The 19,394-nt window shown below is 47.2% G+C and overlaps 1 protein-coding gene across 1 annotated transcript in view; it reads left to right on the forward strand.

Moving 5' to 3' along the window:
- Positions 1–19,394, forward strand: part of IFI35 (interferon induced protein 35) — a 215,307-nt gene that overhangs the window by 154,680 nt on the left and 41,233 nt on the right. Inside the window, exon 8 of the mRNA XM_069634190.1 lies at positions 8,237–8,423. Coding sequence (XP_069490291.1) covers positions 8,237–8,423 — 187 coding nt within the window. The remainder of the gene's footprint in view (positions 1–8,236; positions 8,424–19,394) is intronic.

Raw genomic sequence — 19,394 nt, forward strand, 5'->3', positions numbered from 1 at the left:
TGAGTCCTTGGAGCAACTGTCTCTCTCTCTATGGGTAGTGTGGCGTGATGGAGTAAGGATGCTGACAAAGTGGTATCATTTTGGCTATAGACTTTTATTTAAATGAGGTAAGAAACCTATCTCCCCTGTAGGGAAGGCATGGTATCACAAGTTTGACACTGACACAATGGATACAATTTGTAAAATATTTATTGAAAATGTTGGGGTCGGAGAAACTCCTATGTTGCTCTATAACTAAAATGGGAGTAGTCTCTACCATCTAACGATAAACTAATCAGTCCTAATGGAGTCTGTCAAATCAAAATGGAATATGCTAACAAAACCTAATGGCTGCCCTATCTCTTGCACAGAACATGTTAAAAGGAGAAATGTATGCAAAGGGAAAATCAGTGTTCAAAAGAAGAAAGGTAGTTGAACCAGCTCTGCTCCTCACATTAAACCTCACAGAGTAAGGCTGTCCTTGTAGGCAGGATGACGCACTCTGGCTCAGTTTCTGACACTCTAAGTAGTTCCAAACCGTGGATTGAGGCTCGCCTGGCCTTCCACGTTAAAGTCTCTGTCTTGACTTTCAAAATTGCACTCCAACGTTAAGTTCACAAAGGACCCCTCTGTCTGGGTAAGACCTCTTACATCACAGTTCAACACAAACGTGCGGGAGGCTCCCTTCCCCAAGCTTATTGTACTTCAGGTCTCACTTAATCGGGCTCGGACCCCGTTTGGATGTCAAAGACTTTCGAATATGCGTGGCTCTCTTTACAGACCCCTGCAGGACCACTTCGACTTAAAGTTCACGTTTACTCGCGCTTAATTCACTTTTGCTAATGGTTCGCTTTATAACTTCAAACAAACAATATACCTTTCACAGAGACTTTTGAATGGACTACTTCCTTTTTGCCGTACCACTCCATTACTTAGTATAGCTGATCTCACAGCTGCCTTTTACTTCAAAGTTAATTCACAGGTCTGTCTTTCTTTGCGTCTCATCCTCACGCGTGTAGCCTTCACTTGTGATATAATGTTGGTACTTCATTTGTTTTAACACACACCAGTCTCTCAGGTCGCTTGCCAATTCACCGGCTGTGTGTGCTTCTTTCTTGTTTGCCATTTTCAATTCATGAGTCAAGGTTAGTACCACAGGCTTGGCCTCGCTTCCCCAACTCTGCCGCTTCACCCGGAAGGGTCGCCGGCGTCCTTGAAACTCCATGCAATCTTCACTTGCGGGATCTGGCCTTCTCCACATGTCTTTCATGGTCTGTCGGAGGCAACAACCTCCAGTAGAGAACCCTTGGGGTTTTCGGCCCGCTGCTCTCATCCCTTGGTCCGTTGCTCTGCTCCAGTAGGTATGCCTTCATCCCAGAGGTTCTGCTCAAATCTTGTGTTCCGCCTTGCTCCAATACGATGTGAGAGAGTTAGTCTGGTTACTCTGTCACCCTCTTCCTCTGCCCAGTGTTGGTGTAAAAATGGGGGGTGGGGAGGGGAAGATGGGACTTCGGAAAATACTACAAAATAGGATGGGTAAATTAACAATAAAGGGGGGAAACTACATCTCACCATCGGCTGTCTCACTCCCGAGTTCCCGAAGACCCCTCGTCCAGGTGATCCTCCCACACTGGTCCACCCCCAGAGTCTGGATCCAAAGGCGATGGCTGTGCTCTGGCCAAATTAGAGAGAGATCCCTGGGGACTAGCAAGTGAGACATCCTCTGGTTTCTCACACCCCCTACCTCTAGAAAGGGGGGGGGGGAGTGTTCCCTATATAAACTAGAATAACTCTGGTGTTCGTCAGGATGCAAGTCAAAAGAAATGTTCATACTGTCCTCCGTCCAAACCTCTACTCTATCCCTGCCACTACAAAAGTAAATCAATAAAGTTACTGGTCAACCACCAGGAGAATGACTCCCTTCTCCTGGTGAAGTACTTCAGTCTCAGGTTGACCCAACAGCAGTCTCTTGCAATAGGGTCTGATTTACCAACTATACCTAGACCAGGAGAATGACTCCTTTCTCCTGGTCCAGCTGGAAAAGTTAAAAAAAAAAGAGTTCTTGGCAGTTCTTCTTATAAACTTTGCAAAGTCCTTTTAGTTCTTCCCATAAACAATAGTGTCCAGGCTTTATTCACTCTTCTCCTGGTTCTCAGTACTTCATTACTTTCAGCTAATTCTTTATCGTTCTGGTATTTCTCACATAGGTTAAAGTTCTCGCCGTGACGAGGGACCTCACTCCAGAGGTACTGTTGAACTTTGTAGCTTTTTATCTTCACACTGCTCTGAGGGGATCACCCTCAGTGAAGACTTCTTTTGGGTTTCTTGGTATCACTATTGTGATGGGGTATTTTATTTCTGAAGGATATATAACTCTTGTTTGAGTTTCACTACTGTGATGAGGGAGTGCACTCCCGAGTGCTGCTTGACTCTTCGTTCTTTGGGTATCACTACTGTGATGAGAAAGATCACTCCCGAGAGCTTCTTGGCTCTTGGTTCTTTGGGTATTACTACTGTGACAAGGGAGATTTCTACTGAGTGCTTCTTGACTCTTGCACCACCCCGACCCCACTCGGCTCTTGCACAGCTCCCATTACCTCTATTTCATTGATGGAGCGTTACTGGTTCTTTCTGGGGTCGTTGCTCTGGGTTTCTTGTACACATATCCTCTGCATGTGCTTCTGCAGCTTCTTCCTTCTCTGTGCGGCTCTGCTGAGCCGTTGCGGCGGTCTCTGCGCTGTTAATGGATCACATGGTCCACCTCCTAGAGGTGACACCACAACCAGGTTTCTCGGCTTCCAGTAGTGAATAGGTTGCGCACCGGCTCGCACAGCTTCCTCCAGCTTCTTTTCCTCCAGAGACCAGCTGTCTTCTTGAATTTGGGGTGCCATGGGTTTGAATTTCCCAGGCAATGCAGGACCGACACCAGCTTTCCTCGCTGTTCGTCCTGCTTCTCTCTTCTAGTCTGTTCTCACTTTTCCACTTTATATGTTACTGGTGGAAAAGCCTGTGTACACAGGCTAATGTGCGTAAAGAAAGACCTCTTCAGAGTGTAAATATATTATGTGGTGTATTTTGATGTAATTTATGTTGATAGAAACAAAGAATTTGGTAAAGGATCTCGCTCCTTTTACGTGGAGGAGTAGTAACCTCAAACAAAATCTCTCGGAATCCATTGAAAGTTCAACATAGTACATACAGCCAATTGTATCTGCTCCTCATTGTCCTGGATTCCACTTATGGGTTTTTGACTCAAATATATCATGTTGAGGAATGTCTGAGTGATACAATTCACATGCAGCATGATTCGAAGTAGACATAGATCATAAAATAAATTGCAGTCAAAGTTTAAAACGTACATGAAGAATATTATTGATATAATAAAACCAAGAAATATTACAATGAATGATTACTTACTACATAAGTACATTGTAAAAAGTAATTTTGTTAGAAAAATCTTGCTTACTCAAATGAATTTCTTTTTTTTAATGTATATATTTTTTTCGTGTATGCAACTTGTATCCCTGTTTTACGTCTTTTCTGCAGCTAATTATATTTCATCATTGTTGAAATACACATTTTGTTCGGCTGGAAGATGAACCTGAAGTCTTATTGTTGTATGCGTAAGGCAACAGCTCCCTCTAGCAGTGATAACAGGTGAAGCAGGCAGCACGGCTTTGGACAAAAATACATCTGACCTTTTATTATATAGTATGATGTTGTCTACTTTTATAAAGCGCGTCCGTCGGCCGAAGGCATCATGGCGCTAGCAGAAGGATAAAACACAAACAAGCAAGTGTGAGTCAGACCAGGGATCTAGAAACAGAATGTTTATACAGCTGGCCCTGCCCCAATGTAACATCAGAGGTGGTACCCAATGCCTTTGATGTAATCCTCATGCCTGTTTGGGGCCACCTTGTCACAGTTCTTAGTCGATTCGTCCCATTGTTGGTCTGTATGATTCTTTGGTTCCTCTTACACCTCAGTAGTATTAGAATGTACATTACTATATATATTACTATAACACATTGTGGTTCTCAAGAAAGGGAAGGAGTCAACAATGGTAAGGCTTCCGGGGGCAAGAATTTAGGGAGGTATTTCACCCTACAGGAGTCCCTATCCCCATGAGGTCCTCCTGCTTTTTACCACCCATAGGGGGATGATTGGGTAGCAGCCTCACCTCCCTAGCCTCATAGAGAAGGGCTTCCCTCTGGGGAGAAGTGACGGAATCTGATGAATTGTCACAGTAGTTCCAGGCACAAAGAACTACAGTCACCAGCTATTAGCGCTCAATTTAACGAATCACAAATATAAACTTCCAATAAAGACTACAACTCTTCAATCACTACTACAATAGTTGAATGTGAAGAGTTCCAATATATGTTGATCAATAACAGATGTTTCTGCACAGACCCATCAAGTATGGTTATATATACTGCCAATATAGCTCAGTTGTTTTTTAGGCTGTGATCGGGCCTCCTGAAAGCTGATCCCCATTATCATGCACAGCCATTTGTTGGATCAAATGGTAACCATCCCAGATAACCGTTGAAGTGGAGCGTACCTCCTGGAGAAATATCTTGGAGGAAGTGCTTGGATCAGAACATAATTGTTTATGTCTCGCCAGTTTAAGGAAACTCCTCACATTCCAGGTAGAAAGAAAAATGAATTATTTTCACTAAAAACTATGCCTATCCTTAATTCGTAATTCATTTTCCTTCGATGGAAGTTCTGGCAGCCATGACCAATCACTTTCATGCTGGGTTCTACACCATCTCTGCTAATAAAACTCTACGATCCATCTTTTCTTTTCCAGTACATCAAATATAAAAATGTAAAATATTACTTGGACTTAAAGATTTTGTCTTTTTCACCCCCATTCCATTTCCTACTAACTCTCTCGGATTGTTGCAAGGCAGGAGTTCGTATCCCATCTGCCTAAATTATTCTGTTTCTGCTATTAATGTAGGAAACACAACTCTTGATGTTATTTGTTATGTCTGTTTGCAATGGGTCAAAACAATCTACTAGTTCAATATGTTTAGTTATTAGCCTTAGACATGACATCTCACTTAAAAGAGCCAAAAGATTTGAACGATTTAGCACAATTTGCTCTCCATTCATGAGAACAAATTCAAAGATCAGATGTGTATAATGATTCTGTGCCTTATTCAGACTTGGTGTGTGAAACATTTGACTTATGCCACATTACAGAGCCAAATGAATAATTACAGCAAATATTTACTGTAGGATTACTCCAGCATTGCGTGGATATATCACAAAGCAGGGATGTTTGAGTTGAGAGAGCTCATCTGATGATGTCATTGAAACAGGGCTCATATCCACCCGGAATATCACAGTTCACTACTCCTAACCCATAGCTGCCATCCCAATAGATTGATCAACTTTGCCATTTCCTATGAATTCCTTTGTTTGAACAATAATCACCTGAGGAGTTTGTGAATTCTCTTCTACTAGTTTTACCAGTTTTTGTGGATTGGTCTAATGGCATTTTAAACCTCACCCAGAGGTACTAGAGACGGGCTGTTTTCATCTAGCCATATCTTCTTCAGGGAGATGTAAAGATCTTAAAAAATTAATAGAATTTTATTTTTGCCCTCTTCATTTGCTTGTTTTTAGGTTTAGGTGCCCTTATTTTGTGGCAATGGTTTGTAATTTTTTTTCTCCTGTCGATTTTTGCCAACACAAATCAAATCGACTTCTCTAGTGCCAATCAGCTCAATGGTTGGTGAATTTGTCACAATCCCCTCCTTTGTACCTTGGTTTGTTGCAGCAGGCTCTTCCCTCACGATTCTTTCATCCATAACACAGTTCTCCTGCACACTCTAACGGTCCTCCTTTGGTTTAAGTTATTTGGGGGAAGGTGTTCCATGTTTTCTAGCATTACTTTAATATCGCTTGGCATCAACGTGTGGCATTTCACTTCGCCCCTGATATTATAATAAAGATTGACATAGGAACTAAGCACTAAGTTCAGTGCAGAGATAGTTGGTGCTGTTAATTTGATGTGCTCATCAGCATCTCTCAACGCATGATGCAAGCAGGGCGTGTCTGAAACAATACTTGCAAGATCGGGGCTGATTGAGCGCTTTGTCAGTAGGTTGGTGAGGTGAGGACTGAGGGGGTACCTGATAGTGACCTATTTGAATCATAGGCATTCCAGTCTATTCAAACTCCCATTTAATCCATAAAGACTTCTTCTTCCGTTGAGTTTTGTACTGCCAATAAGACTGCATCACCATCCAGATCTTCTATTCCAAGCATGCTTAGATCGTTTACACAATCCTGGTCATTTAACTCCGGAATGTTATTTGCGTTTTGCTTAATTTCAGTACTTAAACCCTTTAAGGGAAAGAATTTTAGCGATTCTATTCCCTGTGGTCTTTGTTCATGGGTTCAATGCCCTTGAACCTTTTAAAGGGGCCGTATCAGTCATTATATCAGTGGATTGCTAGAGTCTTCTCCTTTATCCGACACAGTGATCAGCGAGGCCACAGAGGACTTCTCATTCAGACTTGGTTGAACCTTTGTACTGGAAAGAGGTAGAGCGTTCATGCAACTCACTACTTTGGGATCTGATTTACTACGCAGATTATAGGCAGAAGCCACTGGACGGTTCCCTGCCATTAACTACTAGTAACTGCACTCTCTGCTGGCGCTCTATGCTGAAAAAGGCTTTTAGAAGTGGTTTCTCATTGCAGGGTGTAACCCTAATTTCGCTCGCCAGGGAAACCACAGCACACAGAACATAGTCTCAGCTAGTCACTGCTCTTAACTGCACTTTCTTACTCTCTTCCAAAACAAACTCTTCCTCTCCCCACTTCTGGTTCTCTTTCACCCTTACTTTTCAGCCGATACCAATTATTTCCCTCACCAAGCTGGTTCACTCTTTTTCCAAGACCTCTCCTCTTCACTCTGTCTACGCGCAAGTATGCTTCTCCCAAAGTGCCTCTTACCAGGTTGCCTCAGAGCAGCCGTCAATCATCATGCTGTCTTCCTCTTGGGGACCATTCTTGCTCCCAGTGTCTGAGGTCCTGCTGTTCCTCTGTGGCCCACTCTCACTGGCTTATCTTCCTCTTCTGACCAAGTCTCCCTGCGTGCAGTCTCTTTGGCACCCTATTCAACTGCGGCTACTACGAGGTCAATGTAGGAAACTTTACTGATGGCAGTCTTTCCGTCCCGAAACTGTCGGATGACAGTCCCCTGACTTGGGGTTCTCAAAGGATCTACCTTCCTCCAGGTTCTTCCCAGGACTGACAAACTTGCTATAGCCCGCACCGGTACATTTGCTCAACTACTCAGAGATATAAAGTCTATTTTTCATTAAGACCTCTGTGGACATTTCTTTATTAGAAGTAATACTGTGCAATCCTGTAGTCATGTCCACCCTGATCTCCTTCTAAAGGTTGACCTCAACGGATCGATCGCAGCTCCTACAAGGTCAGTGTAGGAATGCTTAAAGTTAATCAATCAGCCTAGGTTTAGGACAGCGTCTTCAGCCCTCGAACAGAGGGCTGAAAGATTCTCCCTAAAGGCGGAGGAAAAATAAAGCGTTTGGGAGTGTTTTACTTTCTTTCACACAATATACTTATAGGTTTCATGATTTATTTATAAAAAAACATTATTCCACTTCATATTCTGCCCTGGCTAAATACTTCAAAAACTATTTGATATTAGATTGGCTATTCAATATGTTTTTTAAAAGAGTGCTTTTTAATGATCTATACATAATTTGTTTTCCTGAACTTTGGATTTGTTTGTCAAATACACTTGTCTTGCAAAGTATATGTTTTAAATGATATTCAATTGAAATGTTAAGATACAAGTCTTAGGACAATACTCTGCGTCATTCGCTACAGCCCTAGTTTTAAGTTCAAATTTCACATCATTCAAAAACTTCCCACCCGTAAGAACTACGACAAGTTAGACTCTCATGAGCACCTGGCACGAAACCGAAACATGAAAGGCCCTGAAGGCAAGCATTCTCCAGAACTCCTGAAAAGAAAGAAATGGCTCAAACCACTTTGATATCCTAGCCTTTATCTCTTTGATTGGTTAACATTGACTGGGCTATGTTTGTGCATTCTCTGATGCCTTGCTTGCAAGATTCTTTTGCCTATGTAGTACGTGCCATTCTTTTTTGTTCCTATAATATTATACATCAACAATACATCTTGGGAAAGCCTAATGCTTTCTAAAGTAGACCAATTGTCTCTATTTTCTGTCTCCTGTGTAGATTGACATGCAGGTGTGCAACTGTAGAATCCTGGTCTCCAACCTCCCCGAGTCCTTACCGCAGGAGAGTATGCTGGACAAGGTGGAGCTTTTCTTATCCAAGACGAGAAATGGTGGCGGTGAGGTGGATCAACGCGAGTTTCTGCCAGACTCTGGGAACGTGGTCTTCACCTTTAGGGATGAAGGCGGTACAGTATGATAAATATTCTAATGGGCTCCTGTAGACCCCGCACAACATGCATCTGTTTATGTGCAAACACCAGGGCTGGCAAACCTACAGGGAACACATGGAACCCAAGTTGCCCCTTTCTGGAAGGGATTAAATACCCTTGTTCTGTTGTTGGTTAATTCTAAGACCGATTGCTAGCTCCATGACAGCCACTATAGATTAAGGCCAAAGTCACACATGTGGCCGGGAATGCACCAGTAACACAAAAAGCTCCCCCTACAAAGACAAAATGCATCTGTGCGCTTGACAAATAACACCCAGAATTAGACCTGCATGTAGAGCTCAGAATACTTCTAGTCTGCATCCATCAGCACAACAGCAAAGCAATCTTGTGTTTTCCCACTCCTCCCCTAGTCTAATTGTAACCCCCGGCCCAAATGGAGCCCGTTCTGGTAGGAGGTTATAGGTAGGCATCGGAAGGGGTTTGTTAAAGAGATAGAAAAGGAGAAAAGACAAACTGACATAGTGGGAGGTTTTAATCAGTTTTTAATATTAACATGTACTTGTTTGACTGTGGCTTACCTGAATGTATTAACGTTCCCCATCATGTAAGACACATAGAACTTTTGGACTCGGGACTCCCCAGCCAACAGGATTTGACTAACCTTGATAGAGATTCCAAGCCAGGAGTTAAGAACAAAGTCTGTTAGAAAGTGACAGTTTGAAGGAGAGAGGGGAAGACTGGGAAAGATATAAAGGGAGAAAGAGAGAAGAGTGAAGAAAAGGAAACTGCAGCGTCTGCTCCCTGGGCAGGGACGTGGCCTCAAGCTGCCCCCTAGGACTCCAGGGATTTTGCTGGTTGGACTGCATTTTCCAGCTAGAGCCTGGTGTCCTACCAAGCCCTAGGATGCGTGCCTGAGCAGGCTGGGTGAAGTAAGAGCCACAATCCAGGGCCTACATGTATGGGTGCGGCCTCAGAACTGAGGCCTGGCCTTCCCGGGGCCAGACCTGGTGGACCGATGAGGATAAAAGACCCAGGCTGAATGAGGGATTTGGCCCGAGTGAAGAAGCGCCCTAGTCCAGGGCGCTTCAACAGGGGTACCACAGGCAAGCAGCGTGGCCTAGGAGGCATACAGCCCAACTGGGGTCCAGACCAGAGGGGCCAGGAGAGAATCAAGCCAGCTCGGGTGAAGATGGCATGGCCTGTGGGAGTCTACCCACCAAGGAAGCCAGATGAGACAGTGAAGACTGTTTCCCCCGGTGACCAAGCCGCAGGAGCCGCCCCCACACCGTCAAAGGGCCTGCAAGGTCTACACCCTCCACAGGGCTACACAGAGAGGGTGGTGCAGCAGAGAGACTTAATGGAGCCCCGACCGCTGCGTCCAATGTGGGAGTCGGGGCTCAACAGAAGACTGCAGGAGTTCATAGTGGGCTCTGCCAAGGTAGGCGGATACCTGGACGGAGCCAACCGGTGGACTTATCCGCTCGGGCTGAAATGCACCACCATAGAGGAAAAGTTGAACAGCACACCATCACGGAGGAAATGGGGGGGCATCACAATCACACTGGCACAGAGGAAATGGGGCGGGGGGGGTCATCACAGTGCCACAGAATGAATAATGAACAGCACACCACAATGTAGGTAAAAGATGTCTAAGGATAGGCAAGCATTGTCCTTTAAGTGGCAGCCGTCCATGGCAGAGTGAGTGTTTGCAGACTGAAGCAGAGTGAATGACTTCAACAAATGAATGCATTAAAGGTACAGTACTTTTGGATTGTAGCATATAGTGCATGACAGACACATTGTGGAGGTGGAATATGAATTAAGGCTTGGTTTGTTAGTTAGGTGTGGCACTGAGCCATGGCCAAGAAATATTTGATCAAAAGAAAGTACATGTGTAAAATATTTATTCAGGGTTGTATTCAGAGGGTCAGTATCCGCATTCTTTAAGTATTGTGTTATTACTGCTTAATTCTTTCTGTTTAGAGCCAACATTAACCAGATGGTGGCACATGCTATTTCACCCTGCTGCAGGCTCTGTCAAGGCTATTTGGCATGAGTTGTCAACATTAGAAACACAAAGTACATGCCAGCCTGTTCAAATTCACCGGTAGTAGAATTGTGCTTAAAATGGTGACCATTGGTATTCAGCGTTCTGTTAATTACAATTAGCGAAGCTATACAGTGCATCAATTTCATGCAGAAGTATATAAAGGGATGAAAAGGAGAGTTAAGGAACGGGCACATACTAATGTTGGATCATGAGCTTAAAGACCATATCACTACAAAACCAAGCATAGTGTACACCAAAGCACCAACCTTGGGAATGACACTCAGCCCTAGCTTCATGACTAACAGAAAACTGCTGGGGCAAACCAGCCTATTAACAGGGAAACTGACAACTGGGTTCTATAAATGCTCCAACTGCAATATGTGCCGCTATGCTCTTAACAATATACATGCACACACCACCAATTATGGCAAGACCATCAAAATAAGAGTTCATTAACATTTATAATCTATATCGTATGTATTTGCAATAAAATGTATATTGGAAGCAAAATGCGTGAACTCAGAACTAGAATAAGGGAATATCTCTACAGCCTAACCACAACGGAATGAAAAACACCACTTGCTGAACACTGGCACAAGGAGCACCAGTCGGAGAAAAAAGACAATGGGCCTCATAAATTTGCCAGTCCGGTAACAATGGTACCGGTAAGCTTGCCGGTACCGTTGTTACCGGACCAGCAAACTACGAGGTCTGCTTGCGGGTGCCTTTCCGTACTGGCACCCGCGAGCAGACCATGTCGGATTCACCGGTGCATCTGGCCTCCCCATTCCCATTGAGTCCAATGGGACTTGTATGGGAATGGGGAGCAATATTTTCCGGTGCCCGGGAATGGGCAATTTCCAGGTCCGCTGGGGCCGTAATGCCCCGGTAATTGCCCATTCCTGGGCGCCGGGGGAAAAAAATGATTCCGGAGGCAGCCGTGCCGGTTTTACCGTCACGGCTACTGCCGGTCTCGTAATGAGACCCAATGTTTAAAATCTTTGGGATCCAGCGCATCAAGCTGGACCCAAGGCTTGGAGACCGAGAAAGGGTACTACGCCAAGAGGAAACCAAGATCATCTGCAGACTCAGAACTATCAGGAAAGTCTCAATGCAGACAATGAAATGCATTACTGCCTATGATCATATACGCATTATGTTTCCCACAATGGGCCAAGTAATGTAAAGGGAAATGACGACAACAACCCCAGTAAAGATTTTGTAAAGGGGCAACATAAAACAGACAGCCATAACAGGCATGCACACTCCACTGTAATAAGCAAAGTGAATGTGATACAAGAGTCTGACTCCTTCAATTTGATGAATATCTGCACTAGCAAAAACATTTGGATGCATATGTCACTTGCCTTTGGACAACTATGGATACATTTCAGCTACCACGTGGCCACTTAGTTGGTAAGTACTGTGCCCACTGATGCAAGACGATAAAACCGAAGTCCTTTTCTTCCCCTCTAATTCTTTTCCCTCCCTCTCCTCCCCCTTTCATTCACTTTCCTCCTTCCAATCTCCCTATCTCTCCCCAAGCTCGTAATTTAGGCATTCTCTTTGACTCCTCTCTCACCTTCTCGCAACACATTTCACTCACCTCTCGCACCTGCTGATACCACCTCTACAATATTGGCAAAATCCGTCCCTCCCTCACATTCCACGCCACCAAACTCCTAATTTCCTCTCATCTTTTCCCGCCTCTTCTACTGCTCTTCTCTACTCTTTGGGCTTCCCGCAACTCATCTTGCCCCTCTTAAATCCATATACCACTCTGCTGTTCGTACCCTTTGTCTCCTTACCTCCCCTGACTCCATCTCTTCCTCACTCTCTTACCTTGGCTGGCTACCTTTCCACTTACAGCTAAAATTTCACTTTCTGTGCCTTGTCTTCAAATCCCTCCATGGTCTTACTCCTCCTTATCTCTCCTCCCTTCTCTCCTTCTACTCCCCCTCCTGTTCCCTTTGGTCCGCTGACCAGTTCCTTCTCACTGTACCTCCTTCCCCCTGCGCTTCCTCCCGTTTCCGCTCCTTCCAACTTCTTGCACCTCTACACTGGAACTCGCTCCCTCTCACAATCTGCTCTACCACGACCCTCACTTCATTTCGCACTTCCCTTAAATCCCTCCTCTTCCATTCTCCTTCTTGAAAACTCCCCCTCTGCCCTCTCTACTTCCCCTCCCCCTTCATCTGATTTCTCTCTCCCCTCTCCTGATCCCCCTCTCTCTCCCTTCCATTTTCCCTCGTCCAATCCATCTCCACCCCCCTACACCTAGTCCCACTCCCCTTCCCCCCTCCTTCAGTTAATTGCTCTTTGCACTGTTTTATCGAATGATTCATGATGTAATTTTGCTCCTACTGTTATTTGTTGTTATCCTGTATTATTGTGGTCCACTGTACAGCGCCTTGGTGTAAAGCGCTCTATAAATCAATCAATCAAGACAAAACTATGGCACTAGGCAACCGATTGAAGGATCACCTCGATTCACAACTCGGTTCATATTAGGATGATGGATAATTTTGTCATACACAAACTCACCTAGCCCTAGCTCCCAACACACCTGCCTTGCTACCACAGATTGCCTCTTTGCTCACATAGTTAGGCTCCTGTCCGGTCTAAATAAAATATGGTTACGCAGAGGCTTGATGCTATGACCAGCTTCATTTGTAATTAGAATTGATCCTTGGCATTCTTAACCCAACCCTCAACCTAATGGATCACATATTGCTTTAAAGCAGGTGCATAGATTTGCACCACTTCATATTATCACAGACTCTTTGGTCTGCATGCATAAGAGGGTACTGGGCACTTTGCTAACAAACCTGTGCCACACAAATGGCTGCTGCCACAAACTAAGCCTCCGAACACTTGCAAATCAAAACCACAAATTTGTGGAATGCCTAACCAGCAAGATCATTTTAATCAATTCACAACCAATTACGTATTACCTTGACCGCGGTGCTTATATAATGACGATGATGTCATCACGCTAAAAATGCCTGACATCATCATGCTACGGCATATAATACCGGTTTCAAGATGGTGGCTCTCGCTCAAAACAGTGGAGCATCGCCATCTGGGATCCCAAGCACCAAGTCTACCACTCTTAATCAGGTAAGAGGACCTTAAACTACAATAGAGGCTCCCGCTTTCTGTCTATTTATTTAATCATTACACCAGCCTCTTGAACCTATTGTTCCCCTTACAGGAGAGAACAGTCCATACGAAAATAGAAGCTAATAGACAACAACCCCTTGATCCTTGCCACCTTCAGGACCATACTGAGCACCTATCCGGTATTTGAACTAAGGCCAAATCTTATCCCCATATTATTCACCCGCACCGGCCCTTATGGCCTAGATCTAGGCACCCACACTAGCTGCTGTAATACTGCCACATACTGTGTATATTGCTATCATTATACAAAAAACAAGGGGGGGTGGGTCCTGGGAGTCCCTCTGCCGGACATTAGTCCCTGTTACGAGAGCCTTACCCAGATACTTTAGCTCACTATCTTTCACAGAGGAGAAATATTCAAAGCATATCAGTCTTTGTCCTGCCCAGGGGCAGTCCAGCACCAAAATGCTAGGCAATTCTCCTCTGAACAAGAGTACCAACAGCGACCCCAGACACGTATTTTGCTCTTGTTGGACCTCATCAGTAGGGAGCAGCTGTGTCTCTCTAAGAATAGTGAGCAAAGTGTCTACGTGTGCATTCCCCTAGTAACTTATGGTGAGACCCAAAGTTGTCAAATTATGCAAAAAACAAGGGGAGTCCTGGGAGCCCCTCTGCCGGACATTAGTCCCGGGTACGAGAGCATATCCGAAACATATCAGTCTTTGCCCCTAGTTAGTCAACTGTGCGGCATGCAATGGAACAATTAGCATGTGGCACCAGCAAAAGGTTTTTCTTGTCGCGTAGTTGGGAAATCACCCAGGTAGAATGCTATGAATTAACAAGCCTTACTTATAGGCACCATATCTCCCGAACACATTGGGGTGATCACTATGCAACCAGAAACTGGGATAGAACGGTGTACGCAGACCAATGCCAAACGTCAACCTAAACACAGACACTCATCAATAGATATCAAGGATCATTCACATGGGAGATCTACTCCACATCACGCCACTTTCAAGATCATTGGGCTGCTTGCTTGGTCTAGATGTTACTCATGCTGTTTTTAGCTTTAACGAATACCCTCCAGTTCCTTAACTCTCCTTTTCATCCCTTTCCTCCCTCTCTCTCTGCTCTCCGACACACAGTATTAAGAATCAAATGGGCATTGGTCCAAATGTATATATCTGACATGATCAATGCAAACTTTATATTGTAGTAGACCGGATTATTGGGATACTTGTGCATGACATTGATGCTCTGTATACCTTCACTAATTGCAATTAACTGAATGCGGAATACCAATGTCATTAATTTATGTACAATTCTACTAACTGTGCATTTAAACAGGGTGACATGTACTTTGTGTTTCTAATGTTGATGACTCACGCCAAATAGCCTTGACGAAGCCTGCAACAGGGTGAAACATCGGCATGTGCCACCATCTGGTTAATGTTGGCTCTAAACAGAAAGGCTGTATTACAGTAAAGCAGTAATACACATTCTCCAGCATGGGGTCTGGCATGGATTCACATGCTCATGAATATTCCCCGTCGTCAGGCTGGAAATCCTCGGTAAAGAAAAAATCAGTTTCAGTTTCGTTTCTGAACTGTCTACTAATAACCAATCACTGGCCTCTGGGTCATACTTCCCCCAGCCAATGACTGCCCTCTACCTAAGCCCCTCCTCTGGCAGCCATCTTCAGATTTTTACCTCACGTTCAAGTGTTGGGAGTCCTCGTGCTTAGCTCTCGAGCTTTTACTGCATGTTTTTTCAAAGAGTTTACTCTCATTTTTCAGTCAATTCGGTCAATTCAAGCCTCAAGCTCCACCGATTCATCTTCCCATTAACGGGGACCCATTTCGGAAATTTTATATGCCCCCCCCCCCCCCAGGGTGATTTTTCGGCGATTTTTCACTAGCCTACCCCGCGTGGTCATGGGTCAAGACAAAAGGAGACTCGACGCCCGTTGGATCCAAGCTGTTTAGGATCTGCCCAGGATGTGGACTACAGAACGTCTTCAAGGAAGATGAGCACTCCCGGTGTCTCTACTGCCTGCACTCTGACAAGTCGCACATGGGGGAGGACTGTGCGTTCTGCAAGAACATGTCCGTCTGGACAATGAAGGCCCGTCGTAAATGACTTGCTGACTGGCTGGAGGCAAAGAGCCCGGCAGCAGGTGAGAAGAAGTCTGAGTGGTCTTTTAAGACCTTTGAGGGCACTCCGGCGATGGGGGCCCTACAAAAGGCAAAGCACCGCGAGCCTGCGGGCACCAGAAGCGCTGTTGGTTCGGGCTCCTTGGCTGCCAGGCTGGGCGCAATGTCACAGACACCGTCAACCACGAGCCAACGCTCTGGCTCGGTGAAAAGGAAGTCGGAGAACCCGGGTAAACTTCGGGAGAAGCCTCAGTCGATCCCGATGGAGAAAGCCAAGGGGGAGCGAGGCGGTGACCCTCCCCCCACGGTGAAGACCTCCGACGCGTCTATGGTCGTGAAGGTCCAGATTCACCCGTCTAAGGCCTCGATTGAGGGAGTCGTGGCTTTCCCTGCGAAGCCCACAGACGCGACCCCAGTAGAGACAGCCTCCAGGCCTAGAGTTTCCCTGCCATCCCAGAGGGAATCGTCTTTCCAACCGATCAAAAAGACCCCTGTGATGCCCCGGGCTGAGAAGGAGGGGGGGGGCGCGGTAGTCCAAGTGGACTCAGATACCTCCGACGAGGACGAGCTTTCTGTCATCAAGGCAGTCCTGAACAAGAGGTTCGAGGAGGTCAGGGCCTGCGGGAAGGATCCAGATGAGGCAGACGTGGAGAGCGAGGGGGGAGCCGATAAAAACAGCAGGTTGACGAGGAACAGGAGGACCCTCTGCCGACGCTCCCGTCGCAACCGATGCCACCACCGACGGACAGGTCGGAAGACATCTTGCTGGCACTGCACATCCTGTGAACAGAGATAAAGACAAGGTTGCCCTTACCGCTGGCGGATCGATCCAGCGGTACCTGGACAGTCGGGGAGCCCTCTGGCCAAGCAGAGGGCGAGTCCATCCACCCCCCTCCGCCGAGGGATGAGGACACTGAGACTGCGACGACGGGGACGGACGACGGCAGAGACGACGGAACAGATCTCCCATCATTTCACGCCATGATCGCCAGGGCCTCAGCTATGCCCTGAAGAGCAGAAGAAGGAGGGATTCCTTTATCAATGACGGGAGGCCAAGAGGAAGACTGTACTCTCAGTCCCCCATGTTGGACGACATTTGGGACAAAGGACTGTCCCTTCTGAAGAACCCGTCCACGGCCCCTGCGAAGAGAGACTGGTACGAGAAGAAGTACCGGGTCCCAGACTCCGCTCTTATGTGCCTCAGGGCGCAGCCATCCCCAGACTCGGTGGTCTCTGCGGCAGCTAAGAAGAAAGCAGCAGGGGCGACGGCATTGACTTCCACTTCCCCGCCGGCCAGCGAGGGGAAGAAGCTGGATACCATGGGATGTCGGGTCATCTCGTCGACGACCATCAAGGCGGCCAACGCTCTCGCTATCGTGGCCCGCTACGATAGGGAGCTGTAGTTTAAAATCACCCCCCTCCTGGACTTCCTGCCAGACAACAAGAGGGCACAAGCCCTTGAAATCTTACAAGAGGGCAAGGTGGCTTCGGGCCACGGCATCACGGTAGCCACAGACATCGCCGACACCAGGTTTCGCCAGATGAGCAACAGCGTTTGCCTTCACCGGTGCAGTTGGCTCTGGGCCACCGACTTCTGTCAGGACGCACAGACCAGGGTACCGAACATGCCCTTCGACGGGAACAACATGTTCGGTAAGGCGGTGGACTAGTCACTGCAGACCATCAAGGCAGACACCGAGACGGCCCGTGCCTTGGGCAGGCTTCATCAGCGACGGCCGTCCTTTTGGACCTTCGGAGGCAAGTCTCAGGGTGCCTCCAAAGGATTCAGCGGCAGCTCTTCATGGTACCGTCAAGCGGCCTGCTCTTCATCGCAGGAAGCCTACAGAGTCCGCAGCAAGGCCGGTGGACATTGTCGTCATCGCCAAGGGGCCCAAGGTGGCAAGGCCTCGGCAAAGCAGGATTGAACTGGCTGTGACGTCGGGCCCCCACCCGAGCACCCCGATGGGAGGCCGGCTGGCGAACTTCGTCAGCGTGTGGAAATCAATCTCCACCGACCATTGGGTGCTGGATGCCCTGGCCCACGGGCACACTCTGAAGTTCCAAAGGAAGTGCCCACACTTTCCACCGGTGGTCAGGAAAGAAAATCACATCTGAAAGCTACTTCTGGAGGTACGAGCGATGCTTTAAAAAAAAAAAAATGGACACGATAGAGCTCATTCCAAAGAGACTCCGGGGCTCCGGAGTGTACTCGCGGTACTTCCTCGTCCGAAAGAAGACGGGCGGCTGGCTGCCTATCCTGGACCTCCGCCTCCTCAACAAATACATAAAATCCAAAAAATTCCGGATGGTCACCCTTCAGTGTGTGCTGGAACAGCTGAAAGAAGGGGACTTCCTGTCGTCGCTGGAACTGGAGGCTGCATACTTCCACATCCCCATACACAAAGGACATCGAAAGTTTCTATGCTTCGTGGTCCAGGGGCAGCACTATCAGCTATACGCTTGGCTCATCCGAGCGAAGTCAAGGGAACTCGCTGTCGACCACACAGCGAGGACCGTCCGCCTGCTCATGGAACTGGGGTTCTCGATAAACTTTGCGAAGTCCTGCTTGGTGCCATCGCAGGACGCCCTGTTCCTGGGAGCCAGGCTCAACGCGTGGCTGGCTTCACCATCAGAGGAGAGGATAAAGGCCATCCTGGGCAACGTGCAAAGGCTGTTGACCATGGAAGTAGCCAGGGTAAGTCCCTGCTTGGCATGATGTCGTCATGCATCTACCTCATGCGACTGTGTAGGTTGCGGATGCGGCCGCTGCAGGAGTTCCTCGGCACCCGGTGGATACAAGTGGCGGGAAGCTTCAAAGACAAGATCTCCCTCAACAGGACTTTCCGTCAAGCGATCCAGTGGTAGGGCACCCGCACGCATCTCATGGCAGGCATGGACTGCATCAGGAGACAGTGACAACGGACGCCTCCCTGGAGGGATGGGGCGCGCACACCGGAGATCTCCACGCAAGAGGCCTTTGGCTCTCGGAGGAGAGGGCACTGCACATCGTCCTGGAACTTTGGGCTGTGTTCTGGGCCCTCAAGTCCTTACTTCCATCCCTCAAGGGCAAAGTGGCAAGGGTATTCACCAACGCCACCACCACAATGTTCTACATCCGGAAGCAGGGGGGCACCAGATCCCCAGCTCTCTCTAAGGAAGCACATGATCTGTGGCACTGGGCTGTCGCCCAGGGGATGTTCCTGGTACCCTTTCACCTGGCAGGAGTAAAGAACGCTGTCGCTGACTCACTCGGCAGGGAGCTGCGCTCCTGCCACGAATGGGAGCATCGGCAAGATCAAGTAGATCTCCTATTCCGACGATGGGGCAATCCCCAGATCGACCTGTTTACGACGGACACCAAGTGCCAGAGGTTCGCCAGCAGGTTTCCCCAGCCGGGGAGCATGGGGGATGCATTCTCCTTCCCCTGGGACGGCCTGTTCCTCTATGCGTTCCCACCACTGCCGTTGCTCCTGCGACTCATCAGTCAACTAGACGGTCCCGATGCAGGATGATCCTCGTTGCACCAGCGTGGCCGAGGCAAATATGGTTCACGGACCTTCTCGACATGGCAGCTTCCCCTCCAGTCAAACTACCAACGGACGCGAACCTTCTCGCCAGGGAAGGAGGTGCGATCCTGCATCACAACCCAGGATCGCT

Source organism: Ambystoma mexicanum, chromosome 13, assembly GCF_040938575.1.
Source record: "Ambystoma mexicanum isolate Mex_15411 chromosome 13, UKY_AmexF1_1, whole genome shotgun sequence".
NCBI classification, from domain to species: Eukaryota; Metazoa; Chordata; class Amphibia; order Caudata; family Ambystomatidae; genus Ambystoma; species Ambystoma mexicanum.